This window comes from Gossypium raimondii, chromosome 11 (assembly GCF_025698545.1).
Source record: "Gossypium raimondii isolate GPD5lz chromosome 11, ASM2569854v1, whole genome shotgun sequence".
Lineage (NCBI taxonomy): Eukaryota > Viridiplantae > Streptophyta > Magnoliopsida > Malvales > Malvaceae > Gossypium > Gossypium raimondii.
The window spans coordinates 10,855,224-10,878,140 of record NC_068575.1 but is presented as its reverse complement, the minus strand read 5'-3'; the positions used below and the strand labels follow the sequence as shown (position 1 = coordinate 10,878,140).

The 22,917-nt window shown below is 31.8% G+C and overlaps 2 protein-coding genes across 15 annotated transcripts; both read left to right on the top strand.

Moving 5' to 3' along the window:
• Positions 1 to 5,498: 5,498 nt before the first annotated feature.
• On the top strand, positions 5,499 to 10,505 carry LOC105804680 (receptor-like protein 7). 3 transcript variants are annotated; one of them, XM_052623999.1, is made up of 4 exons: positions 5,499 to 6,497; positions 7,407 to 7,478; positions 8,383 to 8,454; positions 8,764 to 10,505. In XM_052623999.1, exons 1-4 carry the CDS (start codon positions 5,504 to 5,506, stop codon positions 10,311 to 10,313), a joined length of 2,688 nt encoding a protein of 895 aa, XP_052479959.1. In that variant the 5' UTR covers positions 5,499 to 5,503; the 3' UTR covers positions 10,314 to 10,505. The 3 variants fall into 3 exon arrangements, with proteins under 3 accessions (XP_052479959.1, XP_012492833.1, XP_012492834.1); XM_012637379.2 differs by having other exon boundaries at positions 8,533 to 10,505; XM_012637380.2 differs by lacking the exon at positions 7,407 to 7,478 and having other exon boundaries at positions 8,533 to 10,505.
• Positions 10,506 to 15,456: 4,951 nt separating this feature from the next.
• LOC105804681 (vacuolar-processing enzyme) lies at positions 15,457 to 20,305 on the top strand. Of its 12 annotated transcripts, none has more exons than XM_052624008.1 (11): positions 15,457 to 15,612; positions 15,804 to 15,853; positions 15,948 to 16,154; positions 16,461 to 16,509; positions 16,788 to 16,997; positions 17,134 to 17,532; positions 18,179 to 18,258; positions 18,811 to 18,903; positions 19,139 to 19,193; positions 19,430 to 19,550; positions 19,993 to 20,305. In XM_052624008.1, exons 2-6 carry the CDS (start codon positions 15,822 to 15,824, stop codon positions 17,428 to 17,430), a joined length of 795 nt encoding a protein of 264 aa, XP_052479968.1. In that variant the 5' UTR covers positions 15,457 to 15,612; positions 15,804 to 15,821; the 3' UTR covers positions 17,431 to 17,532; positions 18,179 to 18,258; positions 18,811 to 18,903; positions 19,139 to 19,193; positions 19,430 to 19,550; positions 19,993 to 20,305. The 12 variants fall into 12 exon arrangements, with proteins under 12 accessions (XP_052479968.1, XP_052479966.1, XP_052479967.1 ...); XM_052624006.1 differs by having other exon boundaries at positions 18,592 to 18,903; XM_052624007.1 differs by adding an exon at positions 18,592 to 18,673 and having other exon boundaries at positions 17,134 to 18,258.
• The last annotated feature ends 2,612 nt before the right edge of the window (positions 20,306 to 22,917 follow it).

The following is a 22,917-nucleotide window of genomic DNA, read 5'->3' as shown; positions in this document are numbered from 1 at the left end:
CCACTTTGCAAACTACGATCGCTTTGTCTACCAATCGTTTGAGTACATGGCGATTACTGAGGCTTGTAAAGAAGCTATTTGGTTGAAGGGACTCTTTAGTGAACTCAATGAAGACCTTCAAATCAATACAGTATTTTGTGATAGTCAAAATGCCTCTTCCTTACAAAAGATCAAATGTTTCATGAGAGAACAAAACACATTGATGTTAGGTATCATTTTGTTCGCGATATTATTGTTCGTGGTGATATTGTTGTGAGCAAAATTAGTACTCATGAAAATCCTGCAGATATGATGACTAAGTCACTTCCTATAACCAAGTTTGAGCATTGCTTAGACTTGGTTGGTGTTCATTGTTGAAGATAAACCCTTAAGGGGTTTTATGGAAGAGGTGGAGAACTTGTTCGTTGAGAGTTCGCGATGAAGAACTTGTTTATTAAGAATTCGTGTCAAGATGGAGATTGTTAGAATTAAGTGACTCGAATCCTTATTTAAGTAAAATACAGTGGTAAAATAAAATAAAAGTAAAATCACTATAGAATTATACTTCTTTTATTTTATTTTAGAATAAGGTTTTTTAAATCTTATTAAACTTCATGTATTTGATATTGATTAGAATAAGGAGTTTCACTCCTATTAGAATAAGGTTTACAAGCCTATAAATAGGCATAGTCTACTCTTCTTGTATATAATTCGAATTCGACATAGTGAATTTTCTTCTCCTCTGCCCGTGGTTTTTTCCCGAAAGGGTTTCCATGTAAAATCTGTATGTTCTTTATTTTTCCTATTTTTATTTTTCTTTGCGATATATTGTCTTTACCGACATTATATTTTTCACAGGAACAATATCAAATTTTACTTAAGTCAGATATCATATATTTCTTGGTTATTATACTTGAGTAATCCATGCATGCAAAAATCCCCAAAAGAAAAGTTACCAAGACATGGACCAAAAATAATTAGAATTACAAGCCAAAACCAATAAAGACTTAATAATACTTATTATGAACAGTTCGAGGTCCAAGGTGATTCTCCGAATGCCGAGTCTAGCCCTAATTTTAAGGTGTACATGAAAAGTTAAACAATATTGGGAGTGATCTTATGAAAAGCTTAGTGCGAGTTGAACAATTGTTTAAACAGACATAAACATAAATATCGAATACAGTGAAACATATTAGCATTAAAAAAAAAAGAACCATCATAGGAATTTCAAATAATTACATAGCCATTATAAAATTGATGTCAAACGGTGTATGAGCATGGGACATAGTTGTTGGCAGCACATTAGTTAATCTTCCAGTTTTCCTTAATAATTCCTTAAATGAACCTAAACCAAAATTTAGTATAAATTTACCATTAAACCAGCCCCCAAACAGCCACTTATGAGTTCAAACCAATCATTGAAATTATAACTATTTTATGAATCCAAACTAGTTAGATTCCTTGCACTGTATCGATGCAAACTATACGTACAATCGTTCTTCGCCTTTATGGATGATTTGGGGCGTTTATGTCAGCACCTAATTCAATAATATAATGGAAAATCAGTATCTAATTAATAATTAAATTCCTTCATTTAATCAATTCATAACCTTTACCCAACAACTATGTCAAAATAACAAACTAGTTATCCTTAATTGTACTTATGCTTCACGATTTGTGGGATCCGATTGGCTAATTGATCAAAAACGTCTCTCCCTAATTAACATGTGATTAAAGGATGTTTAGGAGGGTCCAAGAACACAATTTAATTCTATAAAAATATTGGCAAGACCCAAGAAACAAAATAGCTCCCTTTCTTGCACATAGGCGCACGCACCACTAACCGTGGTGACCAAAATTGAGGCTGAATTTTAAAATGGTTTGAGATCTCATTAAAATCTAGAAAAATTCTTTTGAAATCATTTAAAATCCCCCAAATTTCATATTTGGAAATATTGGTTACAATATTAATTAAGAAATTGAAGAGAAAAGAAATCTTACCCAAGCTAGTTAAGAGAAACGACAATAACACTTTCTTGGCAATGATCGGGATCGACCTTGGGATTCAAGATTTCAGATTTGATGCTGATTTAGATTAGGACAAATGGCAGCAATAGATTGATGGAGATGGTGCACAATCTTGATGCAAAAAGAAGAAGAAAGAGATGGTAAAATGGCAAGTATAGGTGACGACAACAATGGGAGAAATAAAGAAAATTGAAGAAAAAAGAGGAGAGGAAGAGGGTGAATAGGTAGGGTAGGGAAAAATTGAATTAAAGGCTGAAAAATATAATAAAATGTCGTATTTATACTTAGGGTTCAACGGTTTGGATGGCACACACATTAAAAAAACCAAGGGATTTTGCAAAATTTAGTTATTTTGCAAGGGAAATGATTTGAACTTGGGACTTCATTTAATTTCCATGTTTTCTCATATTTCTTTTAACCATTAGGATTTTTCTTCATTCTTGAAATGATTTTGTAATATTTATTTTAAAAGCAAGACATGTCACATAATAGGGTTTAAGGCAAATTTGCAAAATAATAAAAATGATAAGAGAGAAGGGATTTGAACTTGGGTTTCAAGGAACGTTTCACTAACACTTAACCAACAAACCAATACTCATTTATTTCCTAAAAATGCATACATAATCTTAAAAATTAAGGCATGACCACTCTCTCTTGTTTTACAAACCCAATTCTACTTAACCCTCGATTTTTGGGATGTTACATATAATATTATATTGTGGTGGATGCAATAACCTTTAGATATATTATTAAATTGGCAGTTCATAAAAGATTTAACTTGCGTCTAATGATTGTTGTTACAACCTTTTATGAATCACTATATAGTAAAGTTTATATTAAAATCTTTGAAGGATTTAGAATGCCGAAGCATATTGAAATTATCGTGAAATTGTTAATTTATATGAATCGATATAATTTGAACATATTTGGTAAATTTGACTTAGTCAATAATAGTTAAAAGAGGATTATAAAATGATCCAAAACACCTATTTGTATTTTTATAGAGGATCATGATTAATGTTTATTATGTTTATTGTTGAAACTCCTGAAGAGATCAAAATATATTTCCCCCAAAATTTTCCCTTAGTCATGAATTTCAAAAGAATGGTGATATAAATGCTTAGCAAATACATTCAAATAGTCATTTGAAAAACTAGTATTCAAGATTGAATATGTAGAATATGAGAAAGCATGTGATGTTTTCATGAGTAGGAATAAATACGCGCTGTACACATTTTCCCTTAACTGAGGTTTTGTCCCATTAGGTTTTCCTGGTAAGGTTTTTAATGAGGCAGCATATTATGCGTATTATAGATATGTGTACTCTTTCTCCTTCACTTGGAATTTTTCTTCCCACAAGGTTTTTATCTTAGTAAGGTTTTAATGAGACACATTATCTACAAATAGACATCCAAGTGGGAGTGTTATGAATATCTTATTAAGTAGATGTCCATCAAGATCAATATAAATTTTAATGTACTTCAAATTCTAATAGTGATTAGAAGTAGATCTCTACTTCATTTATACTTTTTGTGACGATAAATTGATTTTGGGGAAACTTTGTAAAGATTTCGATTGATCAATAAATACATTCTCTCTTTTACTCTCTTATTTTCTTGGGTTTGTAGATAATAACTGTCATTTAACTGTGGACACACAACAAGTTCATACAATTAGAATATGCTTTCGTTTGTGGGTACAAAGTAAATAGTCTTGCAGATGAAACTTACTTTCGGTTATAGATTTTACAGCATAATCTTGTTGTTGGAATTGATTTTGTCTGTGGGTACACAACAAATAGTCCTGCTTGAGGAGTGAAAATCACCATTCTTAAAGATATTTCACGGATATGCGTATCCTTTAGGATTCAGTAAGCATTTTTGTTAATAAGTAAGAAAATACTTTAATATGAAAAAATTAAATTGTCAACTAATTTATTTAAATCCCAAAATTAAGTTGAATTTCTTGGAAATTACTGGGGATCCCACTCATTGGTTGTTAAGTTCTCCAAAGGAAAATTGTCGAGTGGGATTGCTTTGGGAAAAACAAATAAAAGCCTCCTATTGACTTTGTTATTGCATATAATAAAATAAGGAAAAAATTGCTTGTTCTTTTCTCCAGTCACTCCGCTTCTTTTCTTTTTTTACTAAAAGTGGTTTCAAAGTAATATTGTTTGAAGTTTAGAAGAAAATAAAAGATAATATTGTTGAGTGGAAGTGATTTAATGTAATGATTCACATGATAATTCACAAATTATCTTGTCAAACATTTATATCATAAATTTTCATTTTGATGCGCTTTGCATTATTAATTTAGCCAAAATATATATTTCATGCTTTACTATATATAAATGACTTCACTAATAAGCTAACATAAATTTAAAATAAGAATCATTAAAATGAATAAAGACGTTCTAACATTATGCCATTCTTCCTCTGTCAAAGGCATTGCTCTTTCTCAAACGTTGTTAGAATGATAATAACAACATGATGGAAAGCTATGAAGATATGACATAAATAATTGTGCTCTTATCATGTACATCATTTTCAACTTATTTTTTAAATAAGGACCATTAACAAACCACCAACAAAAAAAAACCTAGATTTACTTTGTTAACGGTCAAGCGAGAAGAAGGAAATCACCATGTAATGGAAAGATATTTTAAATTTTTAAAACTTTTTAGAAATTTATGAGGTTTTAAAATTTTAATCAATCTTTGCATAATTATAACAAATTATAATTTTAGAAAATATGAGTTTTAGATATTTTTTTATAATTTTATAATTTTGTTTGGATTTACGTTAAAAATTTCTAAAAGTACCAAATTAATATTTTGTTATAGTTCATGGATCAATTTAACTATTAAGCCTATAAATTAATATGTCATGTCATCGGTCTATTAATGATTATTTTGTAACCTTCAATAGTTGAGTGACCATAATTATGTGACCAACAATGTAGGCTACCCAAATATACTTGAGAAATAGTGACTTATTAGTCCACATCGGCTTTCTTAACAAATTAATGAAATTAAAGGGTAATTTAATTGATCAAATTTGAATATTTGAGTGATTAAATTGTAACTTTTCTAATTGAATGACCATATATAAACTTATTGATAATTGATTAACCATGGATATAAGTTACCCTTAAAAGAAGAAAATTAATAAATGTTAATATTTTAGTAAATCACATAAAATGCATCTCTGGAGTGAGAATTAAGAAAACAATTTTAAACAATCTAAAATTCCAAAAAAATATAAAAGTAATAGTAAAGGTAAAATTTTAAATGTAAATTTACTTTTACATTTCCTCAACTTTCTATTTAAAAATTGTCCAAATTCATCCCAAAATCAATCAATCAATCATATAGACTTTAATCCGCCATTGACCCTTGGCCATTCTCAGCCACTGGATCATTACGTACAATTGTGAATCTGAAGCACTCGTCTATAAAAACACTTCTCTCGCCTAACACATCAAGCCAAAAAATCAAATGAGGCTTTCACTTGCATTTGCTTGCTTTCTTTTCATCGTTACTCTTTTTCAGTTCACTGCCTTTTCTTTCTCGTCTGAGCAGCCTGCAGTACTTTGTCACAGCGATGAGCGTCTTGCTTTGCTGCAGCTCAAGGATAGCTTCATCATCGACAAGCAGGCATTGGCTGCAGGTTTTTGTGCTTATCCTAAGGTTGATAGTTGGGATTCTCAAAGCGTCGACTGCTGTTCATGGGATGGCATTGAGTGTGACAAAATCACGGGTGTGGTGATAGGCCTGGATCTCAGCAGTAGTTGCCTTTATGGCTCCATCAAGTCCACCAGCAGTCTCTTCCGCCTTCTTCGCCTTCAAAAGCTTAACCTCGCTAACAACCATTTTAATTACTCTTTGATTCCATATGCGTTGGGCAATCTTTCGATGCTGACATACCTTAACCTCTCTAGTTCTGTATTTTCTGGTCAAATACCGTCAGAAATTTCAAAGCTCTATAGGTTATCCTCCCTTGATTTCTCTAATAATTGGGATACGAACCTTTCTCAAAGGTTGTTGGTACTCGAAAAGCCAGATATGAAGAGCTTAATACAGAATTTAACAAACTTGAAGTACCTCAGTCTCTCCTACGTAGTTGTGGCGTCTCCGATTCCGAGTGTGTTGGCCAACTTGTCCTCGCTGACGTCCCTTTACCTCGAGTTTTGTGGACTGCAGGGCATGTTTCCATTAGCCATTTTCCGGCTACCAAACCTTGAAACTGTTTGGCTGGTAGACAACTTGGATCTGACAGGTTACTTGCTGGAGTTCAATTTCAGCAACAAACTTAAAAAATTAGCATTGTGGAATACAAGCTTTTCTGGTGAGTTACCTGCTTCAATCGATAACCTTAATTCTTTGGAATTCTTGGGACTCGGTCACTGCAACTTCTCAGGGTCAGTGCCATCTACGTTGGGTAATCTTCCCAATCTCAAATTTCTGGATCTAACAACCAATTCTTTTACGGGTGAGTTGCCTTCCAAATAATTCCTACTCTTTTTATTTAGGCACAACTACGGTTTCACAAGCTACTCAAATTTAATCGAAAAAAGATTTGAACTTGATTAAATAATTATTGAGCTCAAGATCGAGCTCGAATAGTTCTAACTATTGATTGAGCCGAATTCAAATTTAGTAATACTTGATTAGAATAGCTTATGAGTCTTTATATTTTTATATTTTTATATTATTAAATTACTTTATTGCCCTATATATATTATTAACTTTAAGCTTAATCATCGAGTTAAGCTCGAGCTCAAGTTTAAGTTTGAGCTTGAGTACAAAAATTAGTAAGCGAGCTTAATTGAATTTGAGCTCGAGTAGCTTGATTATATCTTGAGCTAAGCTCGAGCTTAAAAATAGATGTTCGATCAAGTTTGTGCAAAGTTTCGAGCTCTGAATTTCAATTCGGGCTCGAGCTCGATAGTATTCGAGCTTAGCTTGGCTCGATTACACCCCTAGGCTTAATGATAATTTTAATTATTTCTTTAGTTTGGCCCCAAAATTTTAAAATTAATCGAATTGATTTTTAATGATATTGATGCGATCACTCACGTGACAATTCATATATATTTTAGAAAATTTTAAAAAATAATAAGTATTTTTAGGTTTTAACAATTTAACAGCTCACAAAATTTTTAGAAAAAGTTTCTATGTTAATAGTGAAGAATACATAGATCTTAACAGTTGAGTTAATTTTTTAACAAAAAAAAATTAATTTATTTAAATCTTAAAATTTATTAAAATGATAAAAGAAACTTATGACTAAGGTGAAAATATGAATTAGCATCAAAGGCTAGCTTTATCTTTGTGCCTATTATTGATTTATTTGAATGGAGTATATGGTTGAAGGTTGTACTTAAATGCTACTTCACAGGGTCAGTGCCACCAACGTTGGGTAATCTTCCCAATCTCAAATTTCTGGATCTAGCAACCAATTATTTTACGGGTGAGTTGCCTTCCAAATAATTCCTACTCTATTTATTTAAGCACAACAACAGGTAAGGAGACACCGGCATTCACAAGCTACTCAAATTTAATTGAAAAAAGATTTGAACTTGATTAAATAATTATTGAGCTCAAGATCGAGCTCGAATAGTTCTAGCTATCAATTGAGCCGAATTCAAACTTAGTAACACTTTATTAGAATAGCTTATGAGCTTTATCGAGTTTTTTTATATTTTTATATTATTCAATTACTTTATTGCCCTTAATATATATTATTAACCTTAAGCTTAATCATTGAGTTAAGCTCGAGCTCAAGTTTAAGTTCGAGCTTGAGTACAAAAATTAGTAAACGAGCTTAATTGAACTTGAGCTCGAGTAGCTTGATTATATCTTGAGCTGAGCTCGAGCTTAAAAATAGATGTTCGATCGAGTTTGTGCTGAGTATCGAGCTCTGAATTTCAATTCGAGCTCGAGCTTAGCTTGGCTCGATTACACCCCTAGGCTTAATGATAATTTTAATTATTTCTTTAGTTTGGCCCTAAAATTTTAAAAGTAATCGAATTGATTTTTAATGATATTGATGCGATCACTCACGTGACAACTCATTTTTATTTTAGAAAATTTAAAAATAATAATAAGTATTTTTAGGTTTCAACAATTAAACAACTCACAAAATTTTTAGAAAAAGTTTCTATGTTAATAGTGAAGAATACTTGAGTTAATTTTTTAACAAAAAAAAAATATTTAAATCTTAAAATTTATTAAAATGATAAAAGAAAATTATGACTAAGGTGAAAATATGAATTAGCATCAAAGGCTAGCTTTATCTTTGTGCCATATTATTGATTTATTTGAATGGAGTATATGGTTGAAGTTGAAGGTTGTACCTAAATGCTACTTCACAGGGTCAGTGCCACCAACGTTGGGTAATCTCACCAAACTCGATACTTTGGATCTCAAATATAATTATTTTACGGGTGAGTTACCAGGAAACCTTATGTCTTTGTTTTCTTTTTCTTTTTCGACTAATCAAATTTATTTTAAAAATCTAACAGGTTTTATTCCTTCTGAGCTTACCAACTTGACCCAACTCACTTATTTGAATCTACTCGGAAACATGCTACATGGATCAGTCCCAAGCTCAATCTCGAGACTTGAGAAACTTAATTTTTTTGACTGTGACTTCAATAGATTGGGTGGCATTCTGGAGATGGATCCATTTCTAGAGCTAAAAGATCTGCAGTATTTGTTTCTGTCCTTGAATAATTTCTATTTTGTTTCTCCAGATAATAGCAATGCCACCCGCCCTCAAGCTCAGCTTGTTGATATAGGATTACGGCACTGCCATCTAAGAGAGTTCCCATATTTCTTGCGCAACCAACGCCGGTTACAGCTTCTTGATCTTTCTTCAAACAACATTGAGGGCCAGATACCGCAGTGGTTGTCCAAAGTGAGCGTTGAAACCCTGTTGTTTTTAGACCTTTCAAACAACTCCCTCATCGGTTTCGATGACTTCCCACTTGTTCTTCCATGGTCTAAACTGCAATATCTGAAACTTGATTCCAACATTCTCCGAGGTTCTCTCCCAGTTCCACCATTGTCTACAGTTTTCTATTCCATCTCAAATAATTCTCTCAATGGAGAGATCCCACAGCTGTTGTGCAATCTCAGCTCTCTTTCCATTCTTGACTTTTCCTACAACAACATGAGTGGTGGGATCCCAGTGTGTCTGAGCAACTTCAGCAAGTCTTTATTAGTACTGAAGGTGCGGTCCAACCAGTTAGATGGTCCCATTCCAAGTGGTTGGGCAACTGGAAACAGATTAAAAATGATAGATTTGAGCAAAAACAAATTGCAGGAGAAGATTCCAAAATCGCTGATGGAGTGTAAAATGTTGGAATATCTTGATCTTGGAAACAATCAGATTAGAGATGCATTCCCTTCTTGGTTAGGGTCTCTTCCAGAATTGAATATTCTTATTTTATCTTCTAATGCATTTTATGGTAGGATGGAGAATCCTAAGTTGAATCTCATTGTCTTTCCCAAGTTGCGAATCATCGATCTTTCTCACAACAGATTCAATGGAACCTTGCCTTGGGGTTACTTTGAAAGATGGATTAGCATGAAAAATCTGGATGGAAAAAACTCACCTCCTAAATACATGCATGAAAGTTTAGATATGAGGATAAATATTATGCATGTTCCCAGGGATTATGATTACTCCATGACAATTACAAACAAAGGCATGGAGATGAAGTACCCAAAGATCATTCGAACTCTTGTAGCCATTGATTTCTCCAGCAACAGATTTGATGGAGAAATTCCAAAATTGATTGGGAAGCTCAAAGAGCTTCACTTGCTCAACTTTTCGAATAACAATCTCGTTGGAGGAATCCCAATAGCCATAGCGAAGCTCACAAATCTTGAATCTTTGGACCTTTCTCAGAACAAACTAGTGGGAAGAATTCCAATGGAGTTGAGTACTAAACTCACTTTCCTTTCATTCCTCAACGTCTCTCATAATCGTCTTACAGGGCTTATACCAGGAGGCGGCCAATTTGAGACTTTTCAAAGTAGCTCCTTTGATGGAAATCTTGGGTTGTGTGGAAAACCCTTGCTAAAAGAATGTAGCAACAATTCTGGAAGCCTGCCACCTCCATCTTTGACTTCTTCGGGAGAATTTGGATTGGATTGGAAAGTAGTGTTGTTGGGTTATGGGTGTGGATTCCTATTTGGAGTGGTGATTGGGCATGTTGTGATAAAAAAGAAACCTGATTGGTTTGCCGACACTTTCTCCAAATTTCCTACAAGAGGGCGAAGGAGGCATGTACTATAAAAAATCAAGTGGACTTTGCATGCACCATTGGGGATGGTAGGGATGAAGGTTGTATCCTTCATCGTTTTTTTCCCTCTATATGCATCTATGTCATGTATTATTAAGCTATAGTTACATTATGGAATGCGCCCATTTCGCTTTTTTCATCACTAGTACTCTTGTTATAATGAAAAAGAAGTGGAGTTAGAAGAAGGACGACACATATTACTAGAATGTCCCCTTGGCTTGGTCAGAGACCAGTTTTTATATAATTTCGAGCATACTATATAGAATTCAAATCTCTAGTGGGAAATTATTTAAATCTAATAATGATTTAAAGAGGTATGGGTTTATGAGAGGAAAATGATTTTTTTATGAGAGTGTAACGCATAGGTTTGTGCAAGTGTACATAGTTGTTATCAAGTAATAAGTAAGTAAAAAAGTTATCGTCTCCACAAGGACTATGTATGTTAATCAATTAATTGCAAAATTAAAGTTTTATAAAGTAGTGATAAGAACACAATATTTCGAGTGATGGATGATTAAACTAAATTAAATTATTTAGATGCAAGATGATCCTTAATACAATTCTAATCTAAGTTGATAATTAACTAAAATGTATGAGATGAATTTAGCAACAACAACACAAACTTTAACAATCAATAACAAGAATAGGCTAACAACTGTGTTTAACAGTGTTCAAAAAATACTCCATGACAACTCAATCTTTCATGAGTTTGAAACCAAATTAAGTCTTCTCGAAATCTTTTACTTAGTAAAACATGCATTTACTGATCATATTAAACTAAAGGTTTCTAAGAATTCATGTGAAATAACAGGGATGGGTTAAGTTTGAAACAATATAATCACATAAACCTAAAAACTATGCAATATAATAGAGCTCGTTAAAGTTATTGTGAACCTTTAATTTAGTCGGGTTAGGATGTAATTAAGCATGCACTTTTCAACTATTATGTCTATTAGCCGTTGTCTGGTTAGGATCGCTCAAATAATTTCAATGCATCCAATCACATATGAATGAAATACATGCTTGAGTTTAATTAAAAATATGAATGACTGAGGCAAAAACACTATAAACATGATTTAAACAAACTTCATTGAATTGATTCAATCATCCTAGCTAAACAGATTTAAGCTACCATTGTGATGGCAAGATAACAAAGCACATTGCAAACATGATTAAAATCAAAGTAACAAGTAAATGAAGAATAAACTCTATTTGAATTAGCAGTCTTACGAACTTCGATTGAAGAAGTTTTCTCCTATCCTCGTGTTGCTCTTTTGCTAATGGCTCCTCAAGGTGGCCGCCTAAGAGATGGTCTTATCAAGGTTTTGTTGGCTAAGAAAGAAAGGAAATATGAGATGCTATGCGTGGGAATGAAGAGAGGGAATGAGAGAATGGAAGAGAAATGTTAAATGAAGGATGAATGAGAGATGATTAAAATGAGGAATGGAGGTGGGTATTTATAATGAAGGATGGTAGGTGTGTTTACTAAAAATAGCATGATGAATCCCTTAGATTTTCCTTCCCATGGCTGGCCATAATTTGTGGAGGAGGGAGTTGTTTGGTTGTTTGATTCATGCACGATATCATGCTTGAATCAAACAAGGGTAGGTGGTTACTTGGGAAAAGTTGGTGTGCTATTTTCTAACTCATTTGCAAGTGTAGGGACCTCCAATAAATCTCCCAAAAGTGAATTTTTGAACAGCCCAAATGCCTTTGCCGAATTGGGCTTGTTCTCCCTTGTTTGGACAGTTTGGTGACCCAATTGTTTACCAAATTTGTCCATCAATTGGCCCCTTCTTCAATTGGATCAAATCAACTTCTTCTTGACCCATTTTGCATGTATTTGCCATTCACATGGAGTGAAATTTGGGCATGTCCGTGTAGCTTTAATTTATAAAAAAATCATGTATAATTCCTTGGTCCAACTACATTAATTAAATCAAGATCAATAAGTAGCATAAAATAATTAAGTTATGTACACATTTAATGCAAAAATAGGATAAAAGCACACTCTTCATTAAATCATGCCCATTATTGAAATATAAACAAAGTTTGCCCAATTAGTGATCAATTACTTGGAATTAATATTATTTTTAAGTAAAAAGGTGCCGAAAACAACTATAAAAACCCTACATAAATTAGAGTTTACAGAGAGAAGCTTGTTAAAAATTAAAAATTATAAATCGAGAAAGGAGGAGAGAAGCTTTTGAATCACAGTTCAATCGATTCAATTTAATATTTGTATCTCTTGCATGAAGATCGATGTGTAATGGTATATGTACGTATAAAAGATTTTACGGGATCTGTAGAAAGATGGTTTGGAACAATACTGGATTTCCTACTTTGATGAGGAGTATGATTCAACGATAAGTGGATTGAAATTTCTTATTTATCTCTAGGAAGGAATGGCGACTCGATCGGTAAAGACTTTAATGAGATCATATTATGGGTTCTGAGCAAAATTGACCATACTTGCCTGAAATTATTTATTTAAAGTGAAATTTTTGAAAGGATTATTAATGATAATGACGAGAATGGGAGCTATAGGGACCTAATTAAGAGGTGAAGTAGTTTTATAGGATAGCAGTTTGTGAGTTGCCAATGTCGTTTAACTACGAGGAGTCTACTTTAAGATTGAAGTATATTGGTGAAGTGAAATTATTAAGTACTACTTTCAAAAATATAAGACTTTTGGTTTAATAATGGGTAAATTATCTAGTTGGTCATCCAATTTTTAGGAGTGCTTTCATTTGTTCACCTAAAATGAAATATTTGCAATTACGTTGTCCAACTTTTAGGGCATATTCATTTTAGTCCTCCAAGTTTTAAATATCTAACGACGGTTGACTGTACACACCACATCATATTTACACTTTCATTTTGGTCACCCAACTTCTAGGTTGCTTTCATTTTGGTCATCCAAAAAAATACATTTTTTTAAAAATCACTACACCAAAACAGGCTTTTAGCGGCGTTTGGACAAAAAACGCCACGAAAAATCGAGCATTAGTGGCGCTTTTAAAAAAACGCCGCTAAAGATCGAGCATTAGCGGCGCTTTTTGGAAAACGCCACTAAAAATAAGCATTAGCGGCGTTTTCTGAAAAGCGCCGCAAAAAACCTAAGCCCAACTACACCGTTTTATGAGTTTTTAGGGCATTTAGTTGCGTTTTTGAAGAAGCGCCGCTAATGCTCGGATCTTTAGCGGCGTTTTTAAAAAAGCGCCGCTAATAATAATAAAATCTAAAACCATTTCAATTATCTCATTCTTTGATATATTCTCATGTAATGTTTCAATTATTTTTTTTATTATAAGTTGAAAAAATTGATATTTCGTTGTATTTATTATATATTGGTCAAATTTACATTTAAATGATAACAAATAATATTGTTTAATACAAAATGTTTTTATTAAAGAGAAGTCCTAACTCCTAACTATTTATTATTATTTTTCAACCACAGTTTATTTAAACTACTTTACTAGAAAAATATATTAAATTATGAGTAAAATAAAATATCATAAAACTTAAATTGATAGTTCGATTAAATAAATCAAATAAAGTAATATAAAACACCAAATATGGTGATAAATAATATTATATATTGATAATTTTATTACCAAAAATAATTTTATATTTAGTTAATTAAACATGAACACAACAATGACCTAATAGTACCTACTCAAGAGTAAGAACTGAAAATGAATGAAAAGGGACAAATGAAATTAGAGTATTAATTTTAAGTATTAATTTCAAATATAATTGTAAAAGATACGATAGTATTAATTTTAAAACATTTAATTTAATTATCATTATAGTTTAGGGTTTAATATATATGGTTTAGAGTATATATATGGTTAATTTAGGATTTAGGGTCAGTTTAAAAGTTACAATTTTAAGGTTTATAGATTATGAAATTAGGGATTAGGGATTAGAGATTCTAATTTAAGGGTTGTGATTTAAGGTTTATGTGTTAGTGGCTAGGGGGTAAGGGTTAGAGGTTAAGATAGTTATGGATTTAGGGTTTATGGATTTAGAGGTTAGAGGTTAGGGGTTAGGTTTAGATTAATTAATGTGTTTTAATTTATATATTAAATAATGTTTAGGGGTTAGGGATTTTGGGTCAAGTTAGGGTTTAGGGATTAGGGATTCAGGGTCGGGTTAGGGTTTAGAATTTAGATTAATTAGTGTTTTTTAATTTATTTATTAAATAAGGTTTAGGGGTTAGTGGTTAGGGGTTTGGGGTTAAGAGTTAGTGATTTAGGGTTTAGAGATTCGAGGTCAGGTTAGGGTTTAAGGTTTAGATTAATTAGTATTTTTTAATTTATATACTAAATAAGTTCTTATATAATTGTAAAAGAGATAATAACAAATTGTAAAGATTATTAATTTAAAATTGATATGCAATATACAATATGTATTAGAATTTTTCAAAACGGTGTCGTTTCATTACAAGTTATGACTAAAAATATTTAATCTAAACCATTTGATATATTTAAATATTAGATTTAAAAAATTAATAAAAAATGAAACAAATTGATACGGATAGGTAACTATCTATTTTGGATATATAGGACCAAATTATAACAAATAAAATAAAATACAAAAACTAAAATCATTCCACATCGAACATGTAGCAAAATAATAATATTTTAGTTAGGAAGAAATATCTCTAATAAAATGGAGATTAGATCGAAATGAATAATATAAAATATTTATTAACGTCTCAATCTTTAATAGAAATTTGATATGTGAGAGATTAATTGCTTACATTGGATAATTCTAACTTAATAATTAATTACAGCCATTTAATCATTTTTTCTTATTAAAATATACGATATTTATTTTAAAAGTACTTAATTTTTTATAAAAATTCAATTTATAAAAATAATAATAAATGAAATAAAAATTCAATTTAACTAATAATTTTTAACAGACAAAATAAAAGATTTTTAGCAAAAGGTAAGCAATAGCGGCGTTTTTATAAAAAACGCCACAAAAAATAATTTTACTTTAAAAAAATAGCACCCTTTTAGCATAGCAAAATAGTGTCGTTTTATTCCAAATAAATTTACAGCGTTTTCATAAAAAAACGCCACAAAAAAATTTACTTTTAAAAAAATAGGGCCATTTTATAAAATTCCCTCCCCTCCCCCTAAAATTCCTTATTTCCCACATCCAAGAAAGAAACCCAAAGCTTATTCAACTCTAGGGAAAATCAAAATCAAAGAACCCAGAACCAGGAAACCAAGGAAACGATGAGAAAAAGAGAAAAAAGGGATTGGAAATTGAAAGGTACCGAGTGGAAGGGTTGTCAATAGGAGGGCATGAAACTTGCATTATTTTTCCCACTCTTAACCTAGCATTTGATATCGGTCGATGCCCACAACGTGCCCTTTCTCAAGATTTTCTTTTTATTTACTCAATCCAACTCCATTAATTCATTTACCTTCTTTTAATCTTAATCTAAATTTTCTTTAATTTAGGGAAAACAATTATTTTTTATGGCCGATCATCAGTTCCTCTTATTTTGCAGGTAATATTCCAATCTTATTCTTTCTGGAAACAGAAAAAAAATCAACTTTTTTTCCATGTTACTTTTTAATTTGAGTTTGGTTTTATGGTTAAAGTGAAAAGGAAAGGAAGATTCAGTTTTCAAGGAAAAAAGTGTGGATTCGGTGCAGTTCAGTAGACTGTGATCGGATCCACCGCAGAATGAAACCTATTGTCCTGGAGAGTAGCTGGGGAACCTATTGTCCTGGAGAGTATCCAAGTCCTCCCCCAGAGTATGAAACCTGCTTGGGAGACTTGTACAGTGTTGCTTGGATGGAGGACAGGTACATATAATTTTTTATTTACCCTTCGGTTCATTGAATCTGCGAGGTTTTTGAAGTTGAAGCCTTATTGCCTATATCTGTTTTCGATAGATTTCAGTTTAGCATTTTCAGTTTATTTCATGTCTCTAAGAATTTGGTAAACAAATACAAAAATCAGAGGCAAAGTAGGTGGATATATTCTGATTCTTTTGATATCACCTGGATTAAATTAGGATATATTTTAATACTAAGGAATCAACTTTTTTCTTAATAGTTGAGTTACATCTCTCGGTATGTATTTTTAATGTTCTGTATCTTGTTGAGCAGTGACATACATAATCTGTGGAAGGAGACTTTGCACCAGCAATATGAACTTGTATGGCTTTTTTAAACCTATGCTTTGCATGAGCTGTTTCCTTTCCTTAAAAAGAGAAAAAAAATGGCGACTTCGATGTCATCTTCCTATAGTAGTTATCTATTACTGCTATATAGATATAAATAAATATGAAACTATATACTGAAAATGAGAGGTCGGTCTAAGTTCCTTTGACATTGAATTCAAGTGCCAATGAATCTTATTCAGTATTATGCTAAAATCCAAATGGTTACCCGGTTGAGTTATATGGTGAAATTTCACTGTGCTGGTCTTTACAGGTAAAAAGGAGGACTATCAATGACAATTCTGCATATGGCTCTCATGTTATGCAATTTGGTGATATAGGAATTAGCATGGACAATCTCTTCACATGTTTGGGTACCAATCCTGCTAACGATAACTTCAAATTCGTCGATGGGAACTCATTGTTGCCACCCACCAAAGCTGTTAATCAGCGCTATGCTGATCTTGTCCATTTCTGGGATAAGGTTTGTATCCTATGTCTCTTGCATCAAATATTATTGTGAATGAGTGTAAGATATGAACCTTTGTTCCATACGTTGAAAGCTGAACTGCTAGTTTAGAGCTCATCCCACTCAAGTTATTTTCGAACCTATTGTGTAGTATCGCAAGGCACTTGATGTCTTGGTTAGGAAGGTTGAAGCTCAAAAGCAGGTTATGGAAGCCATGTCCCATAGAATGCATGTAGACAACAGTATACAACTCACTGGAAAGCTGTTATTCGGAGTCAAAAGAGGCCCTGAAGTTTTAAACACTGTTCGACCAGCTGGTCAACCTCTTGTTGATGACTGGAAATGCCTTAAGAAAATGGTAATATCCTTGATTCTCAGTCCCTCTTCCTCATTTTCCTTTTTCTCATCATGCAACTTACGAAGATGCTCTGTTCATCGACACATGTGAGAACCTTTGAGACGCACTGCGGATCACTGGCTCAGTACGGGATGAAACACATGCGTTCCCTTGCGAACATCTGCAATGCTGGCATTGAGACAGAAAAGATGGGTGAGGCATCAGCACAAGCTTGTTTCAACATTCCTTCAGGACATTGGGGTTCTCTTGGGAACGGGTTCAGTGCATAAAATATAGCAGAACTTTCAACTGTTGAAGACCTTAACTTTTGAATACATTCGTCAACCACGTATATTTAATAGAACCACTTATCGATTGACTCATACATATGAAGGGTGACTAAAGTTGTTTTGAAAAGAAATGAACATGAAAATAATTGCAGGGATCCTAAACCGATAAGCTTTGGTATGAAGAATATCGATATACTGGCTTTGTTTGGTATGAAGAAAGTTTTAGTTAGTTGGGATTATTAAGGTCAGAACTAGAGTCATTGTTTGGCTGCACTTCGATTTTTGTTAAGTTGAGCTCAAATTTTATTAGTTTTTTTGGCTCATTGAGCTTATATTTTCTTTTTATACATGCAAAATGGAACTGGATTTAATTGCAGTTAAAAAATGCGCAAGTTCTGTGCCTGTGCCGCTAATCTTTTTGTTTATTTTGTGGCACTAATTCATAGATTAGAAATCATGTCTTCTCGGTAAGGGAACGTTGGTTTAGTACTGATGTTCTCTTCTTTTGTTTGTATTGTATCTATTTATTATTTTTTTCTTTTTTGCATTTGTATCATTTTACGTGACAGTGGCTGTCCTAAGGCATACCACCCAGTCTGTATCAAAAGGGATGAGGCATTCTTTAAATCCAAGGCAAAATGGAACTGCGGTATGTTTGGATTAATTATTTATCACTTTTAGTTCGATTTAATTAATATAAGTGCTGGGGAGAGTTGAAGCATGAATTCTACTGTCTAATATATCATAAAATATGAAGGTATAATGTGTCTCTGCCCTTTTCAGACCTTATTTTGTTGCAAGATAATTCATAGTTAACAACTCAAAAGATAAGTAATGCGCATCCAATATTATTATAGCACTTTTATTTTTTGATATTATATATTCTAGCTTATCCAAAATATAAAAATAATGTTTACTATAATATATTTATTTATTTATCTTATTATTTTTTTAAGACCTATACTCGTGTTTTCATTTTAAGACATACACGGATAAAGAAGGTATCATGCAGCAGCAGTTGTTGGCATTTATCCCAAGACATCACAAGCACTACATTTTACCGAGTAAAAATAGTTGATAGAGGCCTTCTTTTTTTCCTGGAAGCTAATTAGTGGGTTGAAGTTTTGTATGTTTTCTCATTTCCATTTCCTTTTTGTCCTGTTTCTTTGCCTCTCTTCTATTGCAATTTTTTCTAAGCCAGATTCTGTCAACAAGAAGGTACATTTTAGTCCACAGTTACAGACAGATCCTAGGGAAAATTATCTCCATGCTAAATCTTGTCTTCAGCCTTCAGGTATAGTGTTTCTTAGCAAGTAGGAACTCTTCTATGTTAGTTGTTTTCTGCATTGTTTTGAGGGGGCCAAAGCATAATTTTCCTTTATATTGATTTATAATTTGATCATATGTAAGGGGTTATAATTTGATCATATTATTGGTTTTATCAACTGTTGGGAGATTGTTCTCATAACACTAGCTACTGGTCCATTCATTGTTGCTGCTGGAGGCATATCTAATATATTTCTTCATAGGCTTGCTGAGAACATCCAAGATGCTTATGGTGAGGCAGCTAGCATTGCTGAACAGGTTTTTCTCTTCTCTCCTGGTTCCATTTCTTTCAACCAGACTTATTTTTCTTAATGTTGTTAAGTGAATTTAAATTGGCTATTTTGCTTAATGTTCATACAGTTCTAACCCTATTCTTACATCAATGGTGTATGTTTCAAACCAAGCATTATTTTATTTTCTATCCCTCATTTTTTAGCATACTTTTCTTAACATGGAAGAATAAGCTATGATTTCGACCTTGATGTTGATGGCAGTCGCATTATTTAACACCAAAACCCATATTTTACGGGTTTTTCAAAGAAGAAAAATGCTGGGAATAGATGGTCTCTGCAAAAAGATGGGCTACAAGGACGCCAAGTTACTGATGCTTTACGGGTATTAGATTTATCCTTTTTCATCTGTTTCTTGTGTGTTCCTAGCTTTCACTGTAAAATGGGATAGCTAAATTATATGGTTTCTGCATGCTCCAAATTCCTGAAAAAAGGTTGACAAACATTGGCAAGTAAAATTTTAGAGCAAGTTCTATGAAGTTTTTTATGGATTCTGTGGCGCAGACCTATATTTTTTTATTTTGGCATATCATGTAATTGTTGTACAAGTAAAGTAAAAAGTAGACTGAAGCAGTTTACTATGAAGTTTTTAGAGAAAGTTCTATGAAGTTTTAATCTATGCTTGCTTTCCCATGGATTTCCATTCCAACTAGCTTTGATACGGATCTGCTGCTTTGAGTTTCATGCGATCTCCTCACTGTTAACTTGTAATTATCCTTTTTCCACCTTTTGATGAGTGATTTTGCTGCTGCTATTGTTGTTATTAGGCTCTGATAGCCAATGGCGTTGAAGCGGGGACTATCCAGTGTGGGCGCCCAAAGGAATAGAAGTTCTGGATCTCGCTTATGATCGTGATTTTTTTTCTTCTCAATTCTGATGCTCATTGCTTTGAGTTCATTACAATTCTGCTGCTTTCAGTTTCACGCTCATTGCTTTGAGTTCATTACAAGATTTCCTTGATTAAATAAATGTATTATATCTTTTATTACCAAGATTTACTTGATTAAGAAAATGCATTGTATGTTTTATTACCTTGCATATGTATTATTTATTTAAGTTTTGATTCTAAATTTTATTTTTACTTAAGAGTTCTAACTTTTGGATTTTAATTGTGTTATTAATTTATTATTTTAAATTCTAAAACTAAAATCATTAATTTTTATATTTAGTTTTAAAGTTAAAATTTCATAGGAAATTTAATTTAAATAATATTTTTTATCCTTAAAAGTATATTTAAAGTTCAAATTTAGAAAATAAAACATAATATAATATTTATCATAAAAATAAATATAATTCGATTAAAATAATTTTTTTAAAGGTTATGTTTTTAGCGGCGTTTTTGCGAGAAGCGCCACTAAAGGTTTGATCTATAGCGGCGTTTGTGACAAAAAGCGCCGCTAAAGGTTATGGTCTTTAGCGGCGTTTGTGGGGAAAGCGCCGCCAAAGGTCTTTGTCTTTAGCGGTGTTTGTGGGAAAGCGCCGCTAATGGTCTTGGTCTTTAGCGGCGTTTGTTAGAAAAGCGCCGCTAATGATCTTGGTCTTTAGCGGTGTTTGTGGGAAAAGCGCCACTAAAGGTCATGGTCTTTAGCGGCGTTTGTGGGAAAAGCGCCGCTAATGGTCTTGGTCTTTGGCGGCATTTGTGGGAAAAGCGCCGCTAAAGGTCTTGTTCTTTAGCGGCGTTTTTAGAAAAAAAACGCCGCTAAAGTTAGCGACGCTGTCATTAGCGGCGTTTTTTGCGGCGCTTCTCTAAGCGCCGCAAATACTTTTAGCGGCGCTCCTAAAAAAGCGCCGCTAAAAGCCTATTTTGGTGTAGTGAATATTGTTGGTAAAAAAAAGGGTTAAAGTGAAAATATGGTAGAAACTAAAAAATACATTAAAAATGTCAAATTGTACTTGTTTATCTCATTGTCAAAAATTCTAAATTTATGTTTTTTAATGTTGAATTTTGAATTTCAAAACATTAAAATCAATTAAATAAATGGTTGAAAATTTTTATCCCTTGATAATGTCAACCAATTTGTTAGTATAATATTGAATTTATTAAATCAATTAATTTAATCTCCTAAATTTTAAATTTTTATTTTATGTTTCTATATTATTCTTAATGAAATCAACTCAAAGAACTCATATTTAATAATTGTGTACAAAACTTTAATTTTTTAATTATATAATATTGAATCTTCCATGTTAGGCTAAAAGCAAATAAAAATCCTTACAATTAATTAAATTAATTGCTTGTTCTTCATTTGGGTTAGAGGTGATAAAAATTTATTGGTTTTATTTGGCATGGAAGATAAAAGTAATTAATTTAATTAAATGAAATGATTTTGTTTTTTGCTTTTAACTTAGCGTAAAAATTCAAGATCATATAATCAAAAGTAATTTGGGTTTCATAAACAATTATTAAAGATGAGTTATTTGAGTTTATTTTAAATTGAAACATAAAATAAAATTTTAATTTTAGAAGGAGATTAAATTAATTGATTTAATTGATTTTAATATTATAATAACAAATCAATTAACACTATCAATACATAAAAAAATCAATAAATTATTTAATTAATTTTGATGTTTTGAAATTTAAAATTCCAATATTGAAAAAGAAATTTTAGAATTGTTGCAAGGGAGTAAACAAGTACAATTTGACAATTTTTTAATGCACCATTTAATTTTTACTATTTTTTTTCATCTTTAATGTGATTTTATCCCGATTAATACTTTAAAAAAAATTTTGTGACCAAAATGAAAGCAACCTAAAAGTTGAGTGACTAAAATGAAAGTCTAAACATGATATGACTTGTACAGTTAACTGCCGTTAGATATTTAACGCTTGGGTGACTAAAATGAAAGTGCTAAAAGTTAGATGACAAAATTGCAATGATTTCATTCTGAATGACTAAAATAAAAGTGACCTAAAAATTAGGCGACCAACTTGATAATTTACCCTTTAATAATTTAATAGATTAATTCAATTTATCTTTTTATGCTTCAATGGTGCGTTTTGGCGATGCATTTAGATTTGAGAGATGATGATAATGTTTGTTTGGGGTGTTAGATGGGTAATAGTATTAGTCTCCTATATTGGGATGGAGTACATTTTATTTTTTTTAATAAATATTGAAAAATTAATCGTTATATATTAGAAAAAATATAAATTGATCATTCTATTAAAATTTTATCCATGTGTTCCTAAGTGATGATAATGATTTTCAAAAAAATTTATATAAGTGATATGGAATTAATAGATGAGTAGGATTAAGAAAAATACTTTGGACGCCTCTATAATAAGAGTTGATTGTATTTTTTGTTTACACAAAAAGAAAAAATTAATCATTGTAAATTAAATAAAAGAGTACACTGTTTTTTATGATATTGCATGTTGTTCTTACGATAAAAGTGCAAACAAATTTTTTTTTTGAAGGAATAAAGTATGCTTCTTTCTTTCCATAAATTTTTTTTTTTATTTTGCTCTTCAAAGAAAAAAAAATCTTTATTTTCCTCACTGTCATCTTTTGGTGACCACAAAGGCCGAGTATTTGTACGATGACACATTTCAGTTGCCTTCTTTTTACTCTCGTTGTAGAAATTCAAAGGTATTATTATGATGTAGAAATTCAAGACCCTCAATGCCAAACGTATTAAATGCCATTCGGCAAACCCTTCCTATAAATTCAAACACCATTGAACTGCCT

Bases quoted from the DNA above. Each gene is read 5' to 3' on its own strand.
- LOC105804680 (XM_012637379.2), top strand. From the start codon at position 5,504: ATGAGGCTTTCACTTGCATTTGCTTGCTTTCTTTTCATCGTTACTCTT. The intron at 6,498-7,406 runs GTGAGTTGCCTT...GCTACTTCACAG, and splicing joins AACAACCAATTCTTTTACGG to GGTCAGTGCCACCAACGTTG. The intron at 8,455-8,532 runs GTGAGTTACCAG...AAAATCTAACAG, and splicing joins CAAATATAATTATTTTACGG to GTTTTATTCCTTCTGAGCTT.
- LOC105804681 (XM_052624010.1), top strand. From the start codon at position 15,822: ATGGCCGATCATCAGTTCCTCTTATTTTGCAG. The intron at 15,854-15,947 runs GTAATATTCCAA...TTATGGTTAAAG, and splicing joins CAGTTCCTCTTATTTTGCAG to TGAAAAGGAAAGGAAGATTC. The intron at 16,510-16,787 runs GTATGGCTTTTT...TGGTCTTTACAG, and splicing joins TGCACCAGCAATATGAACTT to GTAAAAAGGAGGACTATCAA.